This window comes from Indicator indicator, chromosome 8 (assembly GCF_027791375.1).
Source record: "Indicator indicator isolate 239-I01 chromosome 8, UM_Iind_1.1, whole genome shotgun sequence".
In the NCBI taxonomy this organism is placed as follows: Eukaryota; Metazoa; Chordata; class Aves; order Piciformes; family Indicatoridae; genus Indicator; species Indicator indicator.
The window spans coordinates 6,575,664-6,590,132 of record NC_072017.1 but is presented as its reverse complement, the minus strand read 5'-3'; the positions used below and the strand labels follow the sequence as shown (position 1 = coordinate 6,590,132).

General features: G+C 38.3%; 1 protein-coding gene across 1 annotated transcript in view; it reads right to left on the bottom strand.

The window, feature by feature from the left end:
- PDS5A (PDS5 cohesin associated factor A) overlaps window positions 1-14,469 on the bottom strand; it is an 80,999-nt gene that overhangs the window by 47,060 nt on the left and 19,470 nt on the right. Inside the window, exons 3-5 of the mRNA XM_054382805.1 lie at window positions 2,025-2,228; window positions 1,231-1,317; window positions 350-447 (exon numbers count right to left, since the gene is read on the bottom strand). Coding sequence (XP_054238780.1) covers window positions 350-447; window positions 1,231-1,317; window positions 2,025-2,228 — 389 coding nt within the window. The remainder of the gene's footprint in view (window positions 1-349; window positions 448-1,230; window positions 1,318-2,024; window positions 2,229-14,469) is intronic.

Genomic DNA, 14,469 nt, shown 5'->3' with positions numbered 1-14,469 from the left:
CTGTTATAGAAAGCTCCAAAAAGTTTGAACATCTTAGTTTTGCTTTAAGTGAAAAAAAATAAAAAAAGAAAATAACAACCATGGAAATACGAAGGTAGATAAATGAGTCAGAATTAAGTACACTGTTGTAACATGCACAAGAAATATTAAAACAAGTCTACCTTTAGACACAGCTTCTCCATACTCTTAGTAATTTGCACTCCCTTGCTTTCCCTGTATCTCCTCATTTGAAGGAATAAAGACTTGCTCTCTTCAGACATATTTACTTGTAGACAATGCAAAGATTCAGTCTACCCCCAAAACTGATGGCCTTTAGACAGTTTGATATAATTGAAGCAATTCTACTTACTTGATAACTGAAAAAAGAGTCCTAAAAAGCTGAATAAAAATTTCATTGCAATCTTCCAACTCAAAGCAGATGTTGTAAGATTTAACCCAAGCTAAATTCTAAAAGAAAAACAGGACATTCAGGATATTGCAACTTCACAAAAAGTCACATAAATGTAATCATGATAGTTAGTTGTTTTTTTTCCTTCTATTTCAGGAAAAATATTATACAATAGATTGTAAACCTTTTGGGGAAAGAGACTGGGCATTTGCTTTGCATATAGAGAGTTCTAAACATAAAAGGGCTTTGGAATACACATCCAGAAAATAACTAAATATAAAATAATCTGATTTCTTTTGTAGAAAAGCAGACTGACAGTTAATATAATAAATCCACATTTCTATACTTTCTTTTCTTCATGCTATGAAACAATACAGTTTTAAACACCAATAGAAGATTTACAAACAAGATACTGTTTTTCAGTGGACTCAAAACTTCTTTTCAAGAGTAGGTTTTTTCCCAATGTTTTTAAATCAAAATCTTACATTCCTTCTCCCACTGTCAATATAAGAAGATTTGCATTTTAATCAGCATTTTTGCTTGAATTCAGTTTCACCTTAAGGATGACACAAAAACCAAGTATAGAATTGTAAGACAAAGCCTAAATTTTAATAAATACCAACTGTTTTAAGATGTCCTCAGCCACAGGCTGCATGGACTTAAATGCAAAAGGAATTATAGCTACTAAAAGAAGCAATTCATTGAACTTTAATGAGTCTGATGGGATTTACAAAATAAACAAAATTTCCCAGGCATACTGGCATATCTAGAGAAAGAGTAATGACATTTCTTAAGCTTACAGAGCTAATAGCATCTACTGAAATTCATAATTATTGTGTTACCTCTAACAAGTAAAAGTATCTGTTAAATTGAGGGCTCTTCGTGTCCTCCAAGCCTTTTAATTGTCTTGTAATAAACAAGAATATGTCCTGTCAAAGAATGATAAAATATTTACAAGCTTGCTTCAAAAGACAATAAAAAAAATACAACCTTTCAGTAGTGACATATACCCACATTTACAAACTCATGATAGAACATTGAATGGAACTGAGAGAAAGACACTACCAACACAGAGGCTGGGTAGCTACTGCGCCTTTTCTCTTCTCTGATCCTCAGAGTACTACACTGACTCACAGGACTAAAGCAACATCTCTTTAATAATATGAACATCAATATAAATGCAAGGAAATAAAATTTCAGTTGGGTCTGATTTTTTCGGGAGTGTTTTGGGTTTTCTTCTTCCTCAGTATGAAGTACAAGGGGATTGTTTAGTCTGGAGAAGAGACCTCATTGCTCTCTACAGCTTCTTGAAAGGAGGTTGTAGTGAGGTAGGAGTCAGTCTCTCCTCTCTAGTATCAGATGACAGAATGAAAGGAAATGGCCTGAAATTGTGCCAGGGGAGGTTTAGGTTAGATATCAAGAGAAATTTCCTCATGGAAAAGAGTGGTCAGGCATTGTAGCAGGATGCCCAGGGAGATGGTGTACTCCCCGTCCCTGGAGGTGTTTAAGAAACGTGGACACTGCACTTTGGGATGTGGTTTAATGGGCATGATGGTGTTAGGTCAGTGGTTGGACTCCATGATCTTAGAGGCCTTTCCTAACTGAAACAATTCTGCGATTCATAAAGCATTTTTACCTTAAGTTTGTCATGGGACGTATATGGAGCTTCAGGAGCGTAGATACGGAAGATATCAGCCAAGCAACATGCTACAAGGAGGCGTACATCTTTATTGGGATTCCTGAGGAAGAATTCAGATGCAAGGTGCAAGGCTAATGGGAGATACTGCTGCTTCTCGTCCTCTGAGTCCTGGTCCATATCCATGAAAGTTTTTACCACCATCTGAAAAACACAGAAAAAGGCAAAAAATAGAAAACCAAACATTTGAATGCTTTCTGCTTTTATTCCTAATTACTAAACAATACTTTCTATCAATGTGTTTCCCTGCTACCACAGTACTACAATTTATGATATGACAAACATCAGTAAAAGTGTTTGTAAGACACTTAAAGGATTCCTGAGGTTTGTATTTTAGATTATGACACTGAAAAATGCTTTTGCAGCTCTGCTTATTTTTGCCACCTGAGGTGAAGTACAGAATCTGCTGTACCGCCCAGGAGGTCAGAGAAGGCAGCATCTCTTCATCAAAGCAGTCCCAGAACACTTACAAGCAAGGACTTGCCTCAGTATAGACATACAAAGGGCTGCAAGCCATCTGGCCTATCGTATAGGTCACAGTATAATGCAGCTGATTTAAGAGCTATGCCAAGGCTTGAGAGGAGCCTAATAGGCCAGTCTGGTGTTCTGCCCCTATCAAGGCACAGAGCTCAGGAACTAGTTTACATACACACTTTTTCTGTGGTTTAAACAAACTAGATACCAGGTAAGAATTTAATCTCTTGTGCAAAGCATGTCCAAAGCTGCACATCTATTCTTTCTGCATACTCAAAACTGCATCTACAGCCTTATCTTAACAAAACCAAAACAAAACAAAACAAAAACCCACCCAAAACCCAACAATCAACTATATGGTTTCCTTGTTTCTTCTAGTGCAGCTAAGAACTAATTCCTGTGAAATGCCACCAAAATTGTTTACTCATTTTACAACCCCAGTTACTTATAACATCAAAATAATGACTTGGCAAAACTGAAAGTGAAAATTTGATTTGAAGAAATAAAAAGCTGCAGGTTTAACTTCTGAAATAGGGTTTGTTAAAGGATGAGAATGACTCCTAGGATGTCAGCACACAACTGGTAGATGGGTCACAGATTCTTAGTATGACTTTAGTTAAATTGGTCTTTGTGCCTACTCCTCCACATCACTTGAACATCCTTGGAGGCAAAATTGTGAAGGACAGTCATGTTGCATTCCAGTAGGATTTAGTATACTCATTACACACAGCATACACAGCACACACATGAAAGGTATCAGAAAAAAACCCCACAGACCTCTGATGGTTCGAATTTGCTTCTAGAATATTAACAGTAAAAGACAAGAGGAGTTTAAGCTCCCATGGGTAATAAACACATCTCTTACCATAATTCTGTTGTTACTGTGTCATTCCGATGATACTAAGGTTGTTCCTCCATTATTCAAGCATGCCTCTGCTTCCAACATGAAAATACTTTCAGTTTTATCTCCTCCCTGATTTTTGGAATCCATTTTTAAACTTAGTCAATCTTATAATTTAAGTGTCTGACAGCAACCCTTCCTTCAGTATGTCACTTGGAACTCTTCCTCAATTTCTATAAAAGCACAAATTACATTCCTTTGTGGAGTAACTTAGAGCAAAACTAAAAATCAAGAAATAGGAAAAAAAAAACCTCATAAACAGAATAAAAGAGAACTTTAGAGCCACAGCCCATAAAAATCCAAATTCCACCTGCAATGGCTTGTTACTATAAAAAGGTTCTTAAGCTATATTTGAAGCACCAGGTTAAAGGACAAAACCATCCTTCTACTACAGGTCTGTCTGCTGCAGTGTCACACATCACAGGTGCTTCCCAGATATCAGAAATAAAAAAAAACAGAACTACATAAAGAGTTTTCAAGACCTACCAGATTCTTTCAAATAAGAAAGGTTTAAAAAACAAAACCCAAAGAAAACAGAATACCCAAACCTAACCCAACAATAATATTAAACCTATAAAACCACACCACACTCTCTCTGCCAGGGGCAGGACAAGCAATAATGGATTTGCAGCCTGAGATTCAGGTAACTACTATGGAAAGCTTTAAGGACAGGGTAGAAAGGACTAAAAGATCTGTAGATCCCATCCTGCAGATTGATGCATCCGTACCATATAAACTTGTCCCACTGAAGTTCCTTTCAGCTATTTTACTAATTTTATAGGCAACCTATAGAAGTGGTCTTCTGATCTGTCCCCTTTCTCCCCTGTGGGTAATCATAAGCTTCACAACCGTAACACCCTCCTAGGCTCATATCTCTCTTTGGTTTCTCATATTCATACAACAATACACATATCTGGCACATATCCCGTCTCTGATACGTAAAAACAGACAAGGTAAGGCAGCGAGCTGCTGTGAAAACACAGAAAACCATCCCACTGGGTAACACAATATTAGGGTATTCTGGGATTAAAATTAGTCTTTGGCACTGTCTTGCCCGTTTGAAAACACACCAACCTCAGGGATTTTCCTATTTTGCTCCTGCATTCAGAAGGAACTGCCAGCAGATATCCATAAAACTATTTTATTTCCTTGCAAAACACTGCTCAGTATTTCTTTTCTATTACAGAACAACACTTGGGCAGTAATTGGGCCACTGGAAAGCTGCAACAGCTATTTAATGTACTCATCTAGGTCTCCTCCATTCTTGCTTTACAGTCTCAGATCTGCTTGTATTTGTGTGTTATCTTTTGTGTTATAATAAGGTCTTGGGTGCGTGGTGCTCTGCTTATGGCATTCACACAAAATGAACAAAATACAACCTTGGTCTTTATCTAGGATGCCAGATACCAGGGGTACACAAATATATTGTATAATGCAAATAATGAAAGTAATATGTAAGCAAACTACATAGGGCCATTCTGTGGTTTTTAAAAGCATGATATAAGTTTTCGCCAAGGGTAGAACATGAATAAGATTTGGGAAAAGAGAAATAAAGACTTGCATTTAAGAATAATCCATGCATTTGCTGAGCTCTGTCATCATAGCTCAACAAAATAATTTCTTGAATATATGCAATTAACTCTATTTAAACCCCTACAGCCTGGGAGTTGTCTCTACAGCCTAACAACTACTGGCACTGATTAAGGTATTACACAACAGAATTATTTCCAAATGTCTGTTAATCTACATATGAGATTAATTGTTTAAACAGTAGAAGGGGAAAAAAAATTCCAGATTTTAAATACAATATAAGCTTGGCTCTTGACACTCGCTAGAAAGCCAAGAACTTACTCCAAATCTCAGTATTTACAGGACTGGTACTTGTCCTCTAGTACAACTGAAAAATTACTTATCAGACAATAGCCCAGAGAGCAACTTCAGTCTTCAGAAGCAAAAGATACTCAGATGAAATCAGTTAGTTGTGGCAGAACCGTGTATCCTCATTGCCGATCACACCGATCAACAACATTTCCATGACTTCCTGGGGTACTCCTGCCTTTCCTTCTACAGACATCTGTTGTCTTGTTTCTTCTGTGACAGAAACTACCTTCCCTTCCTGGTCTAGTGGGAGGTGTCCCTCCCTGGGTTGGAACCAGATAATCTAGAAGGTCCCCTCCAACTCAAGACATTCTATGATTCCTTCCCCCATGTCTGTACCATGTTTAACGCAAAGTCTTGGGCTAGGACTAGTTGGGCTAGGACTGGAGTTCACAAATACTTCCATAATACAAAGAAACAAAATGACAACACACTGCAAGTTAATTTTTTGTGTTAAGGTGTGAAAGAGCCAATTCTAATTACCTGGAATTGGTATTATTTGGGATACAGAATCAATATTAACATGTGAAGGTAAGCACACTGATCCAGCCCTTCCCAAAAATTTTTCTTGAAGAGTATTGTAGCCATGGTTACCACTCTTTGTACATTTCCTATAACTCTGTTACATTTCCTGTTAAAAATTATAGGCTTTTTCAGAGAAGAGATGCAGTATGCAAAAGTTGGGCGATACTTAACAAACACTGATAGCATCTTATGAAGAAGCTGTAACATCTTATGAAGAACTGCTCATAATTGGCTCAGAAAGATTTTCATAGTTAACATCTTTTAGCCATACCACTGCAGTACAAGTATTAATTGCAACAGCTAGAAATTATCTGTTAAAAGAAACTACTAATGAAACTGAACACATGAAATAAACTGTACATATACAAAAAGACTAAAGGTCTAAATAATTTAAGGTTTGAAATAGCTTTGAAACTCTAAGTGGAAAACACTCATGTAGCTAGCTAGTGATATATGTAAGTGCAACAATGAGGGAATATGATGAAGCAAGTAAACCCAGGAAAAAAAAAATATTCAAGGCTGTGGTTAATACTTTATTGAACCAGAGGAAAGAAAATACACAACTCAGAGAGAAAACACAAATTAGTACTTCCAGACAGATTTTAGTACAATTATTTTTTTTTCCCCAACAGTCTGCATGTTCAGAAAACCTTCTCTACTGAAGTTATTCATATTATGAGTACTCTGTTAAAGCAAATTACACTCAAGATGTGCTCTATGATAATTACCCTTGACTGGGGAAAAACAAACAAACAAACAAACAAAAAAAAAAAAACCAACCCCACAACACCCAAACCCCCCCAAAACACTCCAACCAAACAAGCAAAAACACAAAACAAACCCAAAACCCAAACCCAAGCAAACAAACAAAAAAAATCCCACCAAATATCAACCAAAATCCCACTTCTATTTCTCTTTGTATTAAGTGTTTTATTTTAGGTCTAAAAGGAGTTTCCATTTCTCCAAGTTTTGATTCAATCATTACACAAATATTTCTCTGGCAGAATGAAGCAGTTATTTTAGACTCAGGTATTAATTATTATCATACTAAGCCAGGTTTTATTCCAGGAAAAAGTGAATAAACCATGACAGGAACTTCACTGCTTTTTCAAATTACACTATTATTGTTGAACTGAAGTCTTGATGTACAGTCCCAACAACCCTGGCTAAAAGCATTAATACTAACTCATATAAATCCCTACAGACTTTGGAGCTTCCACCACAGAAAACTGTCACTGTCCTCTTTGCAAAAAGCAGGAGAGAACAGTATCATCATTCATTTCCAAACAATTAAGCATTCATTTTAAACACTAATTGCTAGCAAATGTAAACAAAATACAGCTAGTCAGATTAACAATTAAATTAAATCTGCACTGCTTTTGATTTAGTGCATCTCCATTAAGTTATCACGCATTGGTACTTTAGTTGCCTTGCAAAAATAAAAAGGTAAACCCCATTCTAGACATTTTCATTATTGTCATTTTTACCGTAGTACCCTGAAATTCTAATTAAAAGACCAATACTTTACTCTCTCAGGCTCTACAAAACACACAAAGGAAATGCTGTGGCTGTATCACTGAAGATGGTAAAGAAACGCAAGCAACTTGACTCAAATTAGCAAGAACACCAGCTAAACTAAGACTGCAAAGTCACTCTTACTGAAGATGGAAGAATTTAAGCTTTCAGGAGCTGTATGAAAATAGGCACTGTACAAGCCAGAAACTCCAGGCTACCCTTTCACCCACTGGAAAGAAAGGCACAGAGCACAACTGAATTCAAGCACAGATGTCTATGATGACATCTACAGATGTCAGCTCAGTTTTGCCCTAGAATTCTCTGTGCTGACCATGAAAGCAGCTCAGTGTGCCCAGATGCCTAAAACAAGGCAACATGAACTCTACCTGCAGCTTGTTCTGATACCCTCACCCTTTCAGTTGCATTGAAACACACACCAAAGGTGGCCAAAGTGTTGCTTGTGGTCTGCCCACACCTCATACACAGTTTACACGCAGCCTGTGTTCCAAGACAGCAAATCAGCACAGTGGCTTGCCCTTACTGACTCAGCTGCATGTAACTCTTGTGCAAGACCTATGCCTCTGACAGGAACACTAACTTTTGTTGCTCAGATCTTGGTTTGTGTTTAATGACCACAGAGGTGCATGGTTTGTTGGGTCAGGAAGCTCAGCTAGCGCTGAAACACACTGATGGCTGCAGTATTACAGGGAGGAGAGCTACATAAATAGAAAGAGAGGTCTGAGTAATAAGTGCACAGAGGAAGGACTCAACAGTGCTTGCAGAAAGGATGAAGCAGGCAGATTTAATAAAGCCTTGCTACTGCTGGCAGGACAAACACAAACCTTCAAGCTAGTCACAGCATGGGGGAGGTGTTTGCAGGTTCCCCTTGGTTTACTTTTCTTTCAAGACCTTATTCATGGTATTCCAAAGAAGTAACATTTAACCACCTCTGGCTTAAAAAAAGAGGCTAGGGAAAGATTAAGTTTTTCAGCAGAAATGTAACAATTGAAAGAATATTAAATAATTTTTTATTATGGGAATAATATTAGAACTGAAATTCAGTATTAAGATTAAATACAACATAAATTTGGAAGTAAAACTTCCCCAAACTGATGTGAGCCCAGCTCTTCAAGAGCTTAGACAGTTCAGGGAGAGATGTCAAGAGCAGGCTGAAGTCAAAGCACACCCAAATGCTGCAATTTTCAACTCTGCCATCAGAGCACTTTTCCTTTCTTCACCCTCATATGGTTTGAGCAGTATTATGGGTGACACCCTTGCCATTAGCTATTAACAATAAATTATGTTCTTTCACTAAGACTTAATTGTAAAACAGCAAAATGCACAGATATGCATATCTGGAAAAAATACGGTAGAGATTTAGGAGTCTTCAGACACAGCCCTATATATCAGCCAGAACCACCAAACAAACACGGAAAAATGGAAATCACTGTGTGGTTGAAAACAAAAACAGAAGATCACAATATTCAAATCAGGAGGACCAGATGATTGTTATTTCAGAATCTTTAAATACCTGACAAACTAAATCACAAATTTCACAAAAATCACAAACAAAACACAGGTTTTGTTTGCTTTTCTTAGGGCAAAGCAAAACCAAACCAACAAAACAACAAAAAACCCCACCCCAAAACAAAACCAAACAAAAACCATAACAGAAAGGCCCACACAAACTAATAGCCAAATGAGGACATCAACCATGCAGAAATTAGCAGAAGTTAACCTAATAATCAAGAAAGGTGATCCAGTCAACACATCCAACAGCCTGACAGCAACAGAATATTGTAATTCAAACCTAGTGGAAAAGTTACACACAGAAGTTAAGAATAACAGTGTAATGCTTAAAAGGGAACCAGTTTGCTAACCTGATAAACTTCCTTTGATAAGATTATCAGCTCTCTAGACAAGGAAGAACATGACAGGGAATTTGTCTGAGTGTCAAGAACAGCATCACACTGGGTCACATGGAAATTGAGGACACTTGAAGAGACAAAGCTTGACCCAACACTGTCTTAGAATCATAGAATCAGTCAGGGTTGGAAGGGACCACAAGGATCATCTAGTTCCAACCCCCCTGCCATGGGCAGGGACACCTCACACTAGATCAGGCTGGCCAGAGCCTTAGCCGCTTCCTAAAGTGTTAAACTGAAAGGACCTTTTGGACCCGAATGCATTTAGGGGTAGAAAATGGTGTTGTAATTATCTATTCCATAAACAAATGTGGCACAAGATGTAGGAATGAAGCATAATGACAATAGGGGCTGGCAGCAGAGGCCAAGATATTGTAAGAGAACACAAATACCAAAAATTTATCATTGGTAAATGGTCATATGCTGAGTGCTTAAAATCAAGAACTTACGCTATTAAGAGCTTATCAGCTGGAAACAACGGGGGAGGAGAAAGATGGACATTTATTAAGCAATTGTAAAGAGCTTAAGAGCCGACAACAGGCTATGTGCATGAGAACAATGGAAATGCAACTGCAGGATATGACAGAAGTAGTACTTCCAGTCAAGGAAAGGAAAAAACAGCAATACAACTCATGAAATGCTAAAAATACTAAATGCTGATTTGAAACACATCACTTGGGTCTGATTACCCTTACTGATTTAAAAAAAAAAAGGCATCTAAAATGAGAAAAATATATAGGAGGTGGTTACCAAAGGAGTCTCAAAAGCCTTTTCTTGTAAGACGTTTTGGAGGCTGTGGTTTGCTTCATCTACCCAAACAACAGCCAAAGGACTGTCTTCCAAGATGCCTTCAAGACAGGGGTGCCATTTATGCATAGGAAAGAGGCTGCACATACAAGTGGGTAGAAATGGGCCAGCTGCATCTCCAGCTTAAGAACTGGGGCTGCTTTCTGACTGCAGAAACATACGCTCTGGAGCAGTGTCCTCTTGCAGGGTTTCTTTAGGGCAAACAATTCCTCTTCAGGGCCCACATTTATCAGAGCTGTAGCTAGACAGAAGTAAATGCACAAATTAAGCAAGGGGCATATGTGAATCAGAGAAAACAATGAACTGGAAAGGAGCCGATGTCTTTCTGTGAAGTTTTGCTGTTGTCAATAAAACAAAACGCAGCACTCCCTTCCTGGTACTGTGAGCAGCCCCTGAAAATGACATTTTATCACCCCATTTCCATTACAAATTGTATCTTTAATCTATACTCACTGACAAGACACTTAACTGAATCTGAATAATTCAGAAAAAAACCCAAACACCTATGTTGAACAAAAGATTACACAAATCATATTGTGCACTCTTTGAGGCAAAGCCCATTTGCTTCCTTCTTTATAGCTTGCTCACCAAGTGAAGCCAGGGATCAGGGATTCTAGATGTGACAGCAGATAGATCATAAGAGACAAAGCTCATGAAGGAAAGGCAATGTGTAGCAATATCCCTTTGACTAAGCAAACAGTTTTACTGGCTATCCTTTCCCTGGGGACTAACCTACACTGGGCTTTTCTTTGGAGGTTTGGCCGATTGCCAGATTACAAGCAAAGAAGTCACAGGCTTGCAATTTACCACTATCTTGCAGCATTTTACTTGCATTGAGTAACTCTGAGAGAGTTTTCCAGGAGCCCAGGTGTTAAATTAATCTGACATCTGAAAAAGCAGAAGCCTTACTACTGCTTGTAATTAAGAGAGTCTACTGAGAAGTCAACGAATTATTTAACTTTCTCGATACACATGTTTGTAACTAACCACAAAATAAATATATCATACATATACAGCATCATAATCAAAAACAGGACAAATACTGTTAACAATTTGGGAGAGAAGTTGTACTAATAAACACAAAGCAGAATTCCAGTTCTGATCTAAATCAAGAATAGTACAACGAATGCAACAGATGGGGGGGAGGGAGGGTGTGTAGAGAGTTAAATGAGAAAAAATAGTTCATAGAATGGTTCATGTGGGAATGGACCTTCAAGATCATCCAATTACAACCCCCTGCCATGGGCAGGGACATCTTCTGCAATATCAGGTTGCTCAAGGCTCCATCCAACTTACCCTTTAACACTTTCAGGAAGGGGGAATCCACAACCTTTCTGGGCAACCTGTTCCAGTGCCTCATCACCCTTACTGTAAAGAATTTCTCTTAAAGTTGCCTTAATCCAAAAATGTCTTTCAGAGCACAAATTAGAATATGTGATTTAAATAGTAGCAGAATATTTTGCCTTGCAAAGATCAGTCATGTAACACTGACACCTTGACTACAGTAACTTGTACGGACTGCTGCAAGGAAAGGCTGCAAAAAAAAGCCCCCAAAACCAAACAAACAAAAAAAGAGAAAAATCACAAACAAATGAACAAAAAACCCAAACATGCTTCTCAAGGATTACATCAGCACAAGAGGAAGTCAAACAGTGTTCCTCTTTCCTAGTAGAAGATAATCCCAGTAGTGTAATCACTGCCTCTGCTAAATTTCGTAGTCTTCGGCCATGCACAAACCCATGGGAGAAAAAAAATAAAATCATATTCATGACGTGTAAAGAAAATATTCCATGCTCTTCCTTATCACTACAACTTTGACAGAATACATTTTGCTTAGAACAGAGTATTTTAGATAGTATCATTGATCATTTCTTATTGTAGTAAGACTTGCAAGATTCAAAACCATTTTCACACACCCTCAGTTCCTTCACTGCTATTTGTAATAGTGAGGTGCTTTTTCCTCCAAGCCAAATGGCACTTTCTTTTCACTTTAGGCAGAAGGTTCATTTATACCCACTGTTGTCATGATAGGAGATCTTTTTCATCTCTCCTCTCTTATGAAATGGGAACTATTTTAAGCTGTTAAAATAAATAAAAACCCCTCACTCCATTAAAACAGGCTGTACTTTTGTTTGTTCTGAAGATGTTAAAATGTGTCATTAAGGAGAAAGTAGATTATAAACAACTTTAATGGTCTGGAATGTAATAGAACTTTCCTTGTAACTGGCTGGAGCACTATCTTTCTTACAGCTCTGTACACAATGACAGGGTAAAAAATAGCAAAGGAAGACGAAGAACAGACAGAAATTCAGACCTGTTTGCCAGCCAGAAGTCACAGCAGTACATAGTTCAACCCCCTCTCCCAGTAGCTACGGGTTTTGTTCCATGTGACATGATTCAGTCTAGCCACTTGCTGACATCATCTCCTTCTGCCTTTCCCATTACTCACCCTGCCTTGCTTCTGGCCATGCAGGGCCACCACTGAGCCCAACACCTGTTGAGTATCTCCGTAAGTCATTTTAACCTACTGATGACCTGGATGAAAACCTCAGAAAAAAACCCAGATAGTTTTCTGACAAGTTTTCTGAGAGATCACAGTCAGATCTGATTATGTTCCAGAGCCAGCAGAAGGGAAGCTAGATGGCCAAGACCAGGAAAGGAAGAATCACAGAATTGTTTGGGCTCGAAGGGCCTTCTGGTACTAAAACTTGCAACAACCAACCTAATAGTGACACAAATTTTTAACCTTAATAATAACAAGCAGATCAAACCAGGAATGGGCAGCTATATCCAAATCCTAGTAGTCTCCCCCACGAATTAACTTTACCTTTAAACTGGCATAAGAAGTGATCACCAATCATTCATTCTGTGAAATCCTCCCCAGCTGTGAACCAACTCTCCCGTTTCTCAAATATCTAAAAGGTTTCCAAGTGTGCAGAGTACTAGGTCACTGTATGGTTCATCATTAACAAAAATTAATTCTTTAAATCTATTTTTTGTTTACAGTCAACTTTTGATGCGTGACAATACTTGGCAATGCAACCCAGACCCTTTAAAGTAATTTTAACGTAAAAAACATTGAGAAATGTGTGGCCAGCAGGTCAAGGGAAGGGATTCTCCTCTACTCTGCTCTGGTAAGACCCCTGCACCTGGAGCACTACATCCAGCTCTGAAGTATTAAAAACACAAAAGGACATGGAACTGTTGGAGTGGGTCCAAAGGAGGGCATGAAAATGATCAGAGGGCTGGAGCATGTTTCCTATGATGACAGGCTGAGGGAGTTGGAGTTTCTCATCCTGGAGAACAGAAGGCTCTGGGCAGACCTTCTAGCAGCCTTTCCAGTATTTGAAAGGGGCCTCAGGAGAGCAACTTTTGACAAAGACATCTAGTGACAGGACATGGGGCAATGGCTTCAAATTGGAAGAAGTTTGATTGAGATGAGACATGGGGAAGAAATTCTTCCTCATGGGGGTGGCAAGGTACTGGCACAGATCGCCCAGAGAAGCCATGGAGGCTCCAAGGCTGGAAGCGTTCAAAGCCAGGTTGGATGGGGCCTTGGAGCAAGCTGGTCTGGTAGAAGTTATCCCTGCCCATGGAAGAGAGGTTGGAACTAAATGGTCTCAAAGGTCCCCTCCAGTCCAAACCATTCTAGGACTCTGAAATACTTTTAGTTTGGCCTTACTATATTGAAATCCTTTACATATTTTGTTGTCCTGCATTTAACTTGTTTCACATGATTTTTCTGTGACACAAGCTAGAACAATGTAGATCAAATCACATTTTAACAGTGCATGCACATTTCTTCTCAAATAATAGGAGGTGTTCACATATTTATCAGCACATCATCTCTTCATACTCATGCTTCCCACCATCTCTCATACATCCATGATTTTGAGTGTGGTGTCACAGCACCAATTTTTATTTTATTTTATTTTAAAGCATTAAAGTTCAGCCTACAACAGTATCTAGTCTGGGAAGATTTGCAATGGGATTCTTCCCAATTTTCCTGCCAAAGTCTAACAATTGTTAAAGTACTCTAAAGAAGGTTCATAAATTAGAACACTGAAAGCCTTCAGAGTTCTCAGAAACTTTGCTTTCACGTACATAGATACATAACAAAAGAGCATTTGCAGAGGGACTAAGAAGAGCCGATTCTTTAAACATTCTAATGATAATTCAAGATAGCATCAGTTAGAAACATTTCATTAAATAGTCCTTTTCCCCTAGGTATACTAGCAAGTGTTATATATGGCTAGGGCAAAACCAAAAAAATTCTTGAAAGCCTATTCCCCACAGTGAAGAGGTTTCTATTTCCATATGAAGTTTCTCAAGTACTTTAATAATAGCCTCCAGATGTGAG